The sequence below is a fragment of the Balaenoptera ricei genome, chromosome 20, assembly GCF_028023285.1.
Source record: "Balaenoptera ricei isolate mBalRic1 chromosome 20, mBalRic1.hap2, whole genome shotgun sequence".
Lineage (NCBI taxonomy): Eukaryota > Metazoa > Chordata > Mammalia > Artiodactyla > Balaenopteridae > Balaenoptera > Balaenoptera ricei.
Genome location: NC_082658.1, coordinates 35,556,960 through 35,565,174, shown reverse-complemented (window position 1 = coordinate 35,565,174; position 8,215 = coordinate 35,556,960). Strand labels below are relative to the sequence as shown.

At 41.3% G+C, this 8,215-nt stretch overlaps 1 protein-coding gene across 2 annotated transcripts; it reads left to right on the top strand.

Annotated features, from left to right (window-relative positions):
* The first annotated feature begins 354 nt into the window (after nucleotides 1-354).
* On the top strand, nucleotides 355-6,000 carry TMEM100 (transmembrane protein 100). 2 transcript variants are annotated; one of them, XM_059907348.1, is made up of 4 exons: nucleotides 362-410; nucleotides 704-784; nucleotides 3,134-3,276; nucleotides 4,774-6,000. In XM_059907348.1, the coding sequence occupies exon 4, from the start codon at nucleotides 4,838-4,840 to the stop codon at nucleotides 5,240-5,242; it is 405 nt and encodes a 134-aa protein (XP_059763331.1). In that variant the 5' UTR covers nucleotides 362-410; nucleotides 704-784; nucleotides 3,134-3,276; nucleotides 4,774-4,837; the 3' UTR covers nucleotides 5,243-6,000. The 2 variants fall into 2 exon arrangements, with proteins under 2 accessions (XP_059763332.1, XP_059763331.1); XM_059907349.1 differs by lacking the exon at nucleotides 704-784 and having other exon boundaries at nucleotides 355-410.
* Nucleotides 6,001-8,215: the final 2,215 nt, after the last annotated feature.

Below are 8,215 nucleotides of genomic sequence, written 5' to 3'. Positions count from 1 at the left end.
CACCCTCCTAGAAGTATAGAACAAGGATTACAAATTCTTTTCTGCAGGTTCACAGTATTACAGAGGGATAGTATCAGAATGGGGGCTTTGGATAGGGAAAACCTTGAAAATGGAAGCCCGAATGAGGATACAAAGAAAGAAAAACAAAGGAGGACACTCTTTCCAAACTTGGGTCCCTTTTAAAAAAAATACATGGATTCTATTTTCATAGAGGGAAATATGGAAGAAAATACAACAGCACTTAAGGAATTTCCTCTCATCAATTTTTCTCTGGTCCCTTAATTGTGTTTAAGCCTTGGTGAGTACTTTGTTTACAGTCCCTAGCATAGTGATTTGCATCACCGTCTCTGGCTAGCTGTTGGCCTGGCCGGGAGCTGGCAGCTGTGTCAGTCCAATTCTGGCTGGGAAAGGTAAGGATCTTTGCTTTGGTTTTTGAAACTGGGAAAGAAATGTGGAATGTCTTTGGAGGGGTGGGGTGGGGTAGGAGGATGTAGATTTAATTCATGAATTAGAAGCTTTCTGAAAAGTTCTCCAAGCTTAAAGGAATCTCCCGGAGCCTTCTGTTTAAAAAGAACCAGAAAGATTTCGTCTCCCTTCTGAAAGAAGTCTTGCAGAAAGAAGGCTGGTTGCTTTGTGAATGAGATTTTGCATTTGGGGGCAGGTGTCTCTTAAGGCACTCTCAGGAATGTTTAATATCTTATAGGCGCAGAGAGGAGGGAGGAAAAATCATTCAAAGACATCAGGCATTGATCACTAGGAATTCTTTGAATTTTAATTTGAAGAGGTAAGAATCATTTAAAACTGCAGGTGTTCCTGGGTATAATGATAGGTATCTATTCTTCAGATATAATTTCTGCTTTATCCCAAAGCTTTCTACTTCTCTGTATTTATCAGTACAAACCATCAGTTGTCTACTAGCAATCTGAAGATGTGTATCTGGGCAGATGCACATACTCTGAAGAAGAATTAGGGTGAATGTAACATCTGAAGCCTGAAAAGGCTGAGGAAAGCTTGGGTATTAGGAGCCATAACGACAAACCAACCCTGCTCCCAGCGCACAGATGCATTCACTGTCCCTCATTATAAGTTCAGCCAAGAGGTCACCATCAAAAAAAGGTGCCTCTGGCTTCTCTCTGGAAGAAGTTCAAATCATGTACCTTTGACTTTGACAATGGGGGAACATGGTCAACAGGAAAGGGTGATGATATTCAAAGCTTCAGTGGGGTTATTGGATTATGCTGGGGAGAAAGCAGCCCCTGCTAGAAAGGAAAGAGGAATTGCCCCCGAAGGCCACAGTTCACAGTGGGAAGACTGCTTTTCTCATAAGGAGCTTCTCACGAACCTCCAATTATGTGGCCCGTGGCTCCCAATATCCCTGTCCTCCCAGGGCATTGCTGGCAAGTGCTGAAATGCCGTGGTTCTAAGTACCCCTTCTCAAACACCAAGTGACAGCACTCCTCCTGGAGGATGAATGTGTCCCTTTACATCCCACATTCTTAAAGTCTGAGGATGGTCGTGGCCGAGGCCCTCCAGATACTCATCATCCTCAGCAGGCTGGGCTCCCCCCACCCAGCCAGGCCTCAGGAAATTTTCAACTTTATTTCTTTTTAATGAAGAAGCCCTTTGTCTGATTTCCATTCTAGAAAAAAGGACTTCTGGTCCCTCTCCCTTCATGACAAAATCACCAAGGTATTATTTCTAGACAAGGATGGAAAGAGTGGGCTCTCGTAGAACAGAGATGAGATGCCTGAGAATGGCCATGCCCTCCACCAGAAGTTAGAGAAATCTAACAACTCGATAGAAAGAAGGAAAACAACCCTCTTTCAAGATTTAATTTATATTTGTTGTATTAGTTGTACCAATTAAAAAGATATTATTAAAACTTGTATAGATTAAAAATGGAGGATGGATAACTTTTAGCTACAGAAGTATAGGGATGAACTTATAATAGTCACCCAGTATTATCTCACTTTTCCCTCCAGAAGACAATCTGGGGCTTTAAAATTTTAAATAGCTTATCTGTAAGAAATTCTAAAGCTCTAAGTCCATTTGCAGACAGGGGGTGGGAAACAGACCTTTATTGTTTGAGAGCGTGACATGTCAAACCATATAGGTTTGAATATTTCAAATACCTTGCTCCTTTAAGTGGGTCAAGGATCTGCAGATTGACATCAGCCAGGAGCTTGCTACAGACCTATTAAATCAGAATCTACATTTAACAGCTCCTTATATAATGTGTGTGCTCCTTAAAGCCTAGAGTTCAAACCAAGGGTTTCTCTCTGTGTGAACTTTGTCAGATTACTTAACCTCTCTGAGCCTCATTTATAAACTATCTATAAACTCATTTGTAAACTAGTGAGAATTAATGTTATAGCGTGCACCTTGCAGGTGCTGTATAATGACCGTGATGGTAATGATGATTTCAGCATTGCCGAAGTTACTCACTTCCTAGCACAAGTAGTAATCATGTTTAAATCAAAATGACTGTTTTTCCCCCTTAGTCACAAACATTTGTATCTCCCACCCTTGTTCCTAAATGAATTAATATCAAATAAGGGGGGGATGGGTTAAGCTTCAGATGGCCAGCACACATATATGAAGAAAGAATACTCGGGAGACCTGGGAACATAGATTTTTGCTGGCTTAGAGGCTGGATTCAGCTGCTCGATGACTTCACAGCTGTTCCTCCCGCCCTAAAAGTGTCTATCCCTTCGGCTCTGTCCCCTCAGCTGGGTCTGCAACGCTGACTCTGGGATTTTCTTGTGAAAATGCCTGCTGGGCGGGAGGAAGATCTGGAGGTTGGCTGGGGAAAAAATGAGTAATGCAAAGCAGTGCACTCGGTAAATGCTGCAAGAGAAATAAAAGTAAAAGCTGCCTCCTGTCTCTAGGGACTCTAGAATGATTCTGACTTATCATGTCACTGAGCAGAGCTGGGGGAAGCCAAAACTCGGAATCTGCTGGCAAGGAAAAGAACGAAGAAAAAAAAATGGCAGGGAGGGGCAATCCGGCGGGGGAGGAAATAAAAAGAGAGAGAGGGAAAGACAAGCGTCATTTAGGAAGAGATAGAGTAAAAGAAAGAGCTCCAGGATCTAAAACCTACCATATAGTATTTTATATCTTTTCTTTTCCCCAGAGGAGATCCCTATCCTGTCACTTTATTGACAGACGTGCTGTTACAGGCTGTCTTCCCAGAGGTCGCAGAAGAAGCTCAGACGCTGCTGTTCCTTCCCTCCCAAGTCCAGTGGTTTCCCTGGTAATGGATTGCTTCTCTCTGAGGTACGGGTCCGTGTAAGTTTTTGGGGGACGGAGCTTCATTTTCAGGTTAGCTGAAGTCTCAGCTTTGGGGTGAAGATTTTTTTTCTTTCAGACAGAACCTCAAATATCCTTTTACTGGCCTAGCCAGTATTTAAGGTATCATTGAACAGCAGTGATTAATTTGGTGATTAAAAATCCCATGCAAATAGGCAGCTCTAACTTTTAGTTCATTGCACAAGGAGTGATATTTTTGACCTCCCAGAGCAAGGAAGAAACTGTGAAGTTTGATTTGGTGTTGAATTAGTTTTCAGTGGGTGCTTAATATGATCGAAGTATTCATCTCACTGAAATCATCTCCAGTATCTTCCTTTAAATGCTTTCAGTAACTATAACTGCTCAACCTTTTAGCTGCTGGATCACTTCTCGATGGTAAAGGAAAATGACTTACCATGTCTGAGCAAGAGAGGAGTGTTCACTGATTTCTCATAGATGGCGTTTCAACCAGAGGCTTTTGATCAAGAGGCTCAGCTTTCACCCTGAAATGTTCAGATTCAAAATATTTAGAAAGATACAGCGCAGCGCAGGAAGATTTTGTACACAGCAGCGTGGGGTAAAAATGAACTTGTAAATCTTTATGCTTATCTAGTCTGCTTATTTTTCTTAAACATGTGGTATATATAATATCAAAATTCCTTGTTAAGTTTAATGGAAAATTTGTGAATTGACAGCTAATTATCATAATAATATTGATCTTCTCTTTAACATAAAAAAAGCACAAAATTTTGTCTAAAAAATTGTTGAATTATTTTTCTTATTTTTCCCTTTTCAAATGGATCAGAGGATATTGCCGCATTTTAGATCACAAATCCTAGCCTTATTGTCCCTGAATTTTTGCCGAACTGCACCCGCATCATGGACCCAGGATGCATGTTTCGCTGTATTTAATAGCTACAACAATAAAGACTTGTTAACTGTCAGTTGATGTAGAAGAACATCATTTGTACGCTGATTGCTGGTCTTGACGTTGCTTTGGTGCACAGCGAATGGGCAATAGTTTGGAAAGAGTGTATGTTATGCCTGGAAACGCCGGCAGAGTCTAGGTTGCTGTGAGCGTGGAAGGGACTGTGTGAAGTGTTGTTTATAACGTGTTCTCCTCTTGAATGAGGCTGTTTTGGGATTAAGACTGAGGCTTCTCTGTGTGTTTAGAGGAAAGAAAAGCAATAGACAAAGCAGAAAAGCTTGTAAAACATTTGCAGACCACCAGAGTGTATTAAGCACTGTAAAGTGCTTCCTGCTTTTTATATCTTCCCTTTCTTTATGGTTCTCTGCTTTATCTTGCTTTCTTCTCAATGCAAAGAGAATGCAAACAATTAGGAGAAAAATATATTAAAGTTGATTTTCACATGCATCCATGCCTCCTAGAAAAGAACACAGTGGTCTTTCCCCCAGCTCTTTACTCCTACTTGTGGGGCTTACTCTGATGCATTTAACTGGCATCTCCTCTCTTCTCCTCCACAGCTTCCACCCTGGTGAGACCACCCAGGTCTAGTCTGTGAACTCAGCTAGGAGACATACTGTAAAAATGACTGAAGAGCCCATAAAGGAGATCCTGGGAACCCCGAAGTCTCCCAAGCCAGTGGCAATGGAGAAGAGCTCCAATGGTGAAGTCATGGTAACCATGGTCCCCCTGGTCAATGAGATTCAGCTGACAGCCGCCACGGGGGGCGCTGAGCTCTCCTGTTACCGCTGCATCATCCCCTTCGCCGTGGTGGTCCTCATCGCCGGGATAGCGGTCACTGCCGTGGCTTACAGCTTCAATTCCCATGGCTCCATCATCTCCATCTTAGGTCTGGTCCTTCTGTCATTGGGACTTTTTTTGTTAGCCTCCAGCGCCCTGTGCTGGAAGGTGAGACAGAGGAGCAAGAAAGCCAAGAGGCGGGAGAGTCAGACGACTCTCGTGGCAAACCAGAGAAGCTTGTTTGCTTAGGACTGAATGAGACCAAACGGGATGTGTGGTCTGAAGGACCTGCTCTCACTTCGTCAGCCAATGCACCCAGGACTGGTGTGGGAGAGGATGGACTTGGCATTGCCGCAGACCAGAGGCATGGGGGTGGCCTGAGGGTGGAGGATGGATGTGGTTCTCTTCTGTGAGCAATGACTTGTGTCTTCGATGACAAACTTAACTCTAAGGGCTATTTCTCAGACTGAAAAATCAGTTTTTCCTCTACATTAAACATTTTAGGGGTCATGGGAGGTGTGCAGCATTAGACAACATTTGGTTCACCTTGGAAAATAGGCAAGAGAAGATGAGTTCTGGCACACCAGCAACCTGCCTCCAAAAGAGATAACCCACGCTATTAGGATGTTATATCATAAAAATGTTCTGCTGAGAGTCTAAACTGCCTTGAACTTTGCATACCCCTGTGAAATTCTGTGATCATTTTTTTTGCAAAAAGTTGATTCTCTAGCATCTGTTTTATTTTTCACTTTCAGTAACTCATCACTGGTGGTACTTTTCTTGAAGAATAAACTAATATTTTTTATGTTTTAACATTGGACAGTTTTTAGATGATCGTAATGCTGTGTCAGAAGTTTAAAAAAAAAAAAGGTAAAATGTGTAGCTACTCGATGACATGCGGGGATAAATTAATATTAAAATAATCCAATATAGCACTTTTGATGATTTTTATATTAAAGTTTAATGTACATTTTATTCAAAATAATAAATACTCATTGCTGCTGAAACTTCTTAAATGGTTATTTCCATTGTAGTTACTGTTACTGCAGTTCCAGATTGCCCGTCTTTCCTTGCCTCATTGGTAGCATCTCAATTGTATTTCTCTCAAATGGGCATGTTGCTTCTTCCTAACTTAACTAAAAGATTTTTATTTTTTATCACATCATTTTTTTCACGACTTCTGAAGAATAATATGAATTATGTTTATTCTAAAAGATTTATATGCCATTATAATTAGGAAATCAATGCCTTGGGTCAGGAATTTTATAATGTGTTGTTAAATGTGTGTTACATATTTATCAGATCAGTTGTTAAATATCTGCTTAACATATTTTTGAGCACCAGCTATATACCAGGCATTGTGTAGATTCTCAGGCTGCTTAACTGAGTTGGCAATAATACAATGCAAATAACGTTACTGCTTGAATTCTGTGAATATTGAGCAGCTAGGACTCTATGCCATAACTCTAGCCAGAAAAATCCCCAGTTCATGTCGTTTAAACCATATTAAACTAGAGTGGAAAGGTAGGCACAAAGCCTTTCCTAAACCTTGGAAAAACAAAGCAAAACAAAGCAAGCCTAGCATAGCACTTTCTATGAAAGGCATTCTATCAAGGACTTTAATTAAATGTGGCAGGAGCCCTCTGGCACTGACTGCTCCCTGGTGCTCAGTTGGTTTTGTTAAGGGGAGACACCTTGTTGACCTAGTTTCTCCTGGCTTTGAAGGTCAGATGGTGAAAGTCTGGAGTTGAATACAATTATCTTGAACACATGCAGTTGAACACTCCTCTGGACCAAATGCAAGTGTATGGCATTGTGTTTATGACAGCAGGAGGGATACTGTGTTTTGACATGCTTTTTTTTTTTTTTTTTTTTTTTTTTGCTCAAAGATATCCAAAAGCTCCCCACTGCTTGATGAAGAAATTTCTCAGGTGAGTATTCAAGGTCCTGCTCTGTATGATCCAAACAAATATATCCAGCTTTCATTCTTACTCCAACCCCAAAACTTATGAGGTAGCCAGACCAGACGATTCCCCATTCCTGGATCAGGTTTCACTTTTCCTGCCTCCATGTACGTTCAAACTTCTGTTTTCCCCCCCTGCATAATGCCATCCTTTCCCTCTCCAACTCAGACATATCCAAATCCTACTACTCGGTAGAGTCCCAGCTTAAGTGCAACCTCTTCCCAGAGGTTCCCATTTATCTGAAAGGAAATGCTCCTTCAAGAGTCTCTACCTATTTATTCTCTGATGGCAACTTACATTTTCTACCATGTGAGTACTATAAATGTTTTATCTTCTTCCAAAACTCCTTAGAAGTGCATAACGTGTCATATATTTTTAAACCCCTAATAAACTGTCCTGCACAGATTAGGTACTCAATAAGTGTTTGCTAAATGAATGAAAGAATAAAAATCAGAAAGTGTTGAGTGTTTGATCCAGAATTACAGTTTGTTTTAATCTCGTAAAAGAAAATTCTTTAGTTCTCACCTCTCCCAATAGGTCATCCTACTCCACCCTGCCTCTACTGGAAGCACCAGGTCCAGGTGAGTATTTACTACCTTTGTATAATATTTCTCTAGCCACGCCTGCCCTTCCAACTGATTGAAAAGTAAACTTGTGAATTATTTCAGGCCACCAGGGGGCCTCATGCTGCTACCTGAGAGTCCCAAAAGAAACCCCATGGAATGACTTAAATTGTAAAGACTGAAATAGGATCATACCGGAATATCTCTCCTATATGTGAGGAGTTGGAGAAGATCCTCCACTGAGCCCACCCCTACCCTCCTCCCTAAGTCACTTTGCAATGGCTAATTCTGGGTTCTTCTAGTAAATACAGGAAGGTCTTGCCCTGTTGAGGGAGCCTTCAGTCACATTAAAAACATATACACACCTGCAAAGCTGTAAGGCACAGAGATAGTCCTATGTACTGTGGCTCCCAACTCCCACAAGGAGAATAATCCCAGACTTGAATCATGATATCACAATTATCTCATAACATATGTCTTTAATGGTCAAGGTTTGTCTTTACAAATGGTTTGATGATCTAGTGATAAGCAGATGTTAAATGCATGCATAAGCATGATGCAGGCATATATGTATTGAAAAGATAACCTGGCCCTACCCTGGAGGATCAGAAACCAGCTATCACCTGGAAGGATTTTCCCTAAACCTCATACATCCTAGAATGCACAGGAACAACTTTTAACCCCATCCTGGGCAG

Bases quoted from the DNA above. Each gene is read 5' to 3' on its own strand.
- TMEM100 (XM_059907349.1), top strand. From the start codon at position 4,838: ATGACTGAAGAGCCCATAAAGGAGATCCTGGGAACCCCGAAGTCTCCC.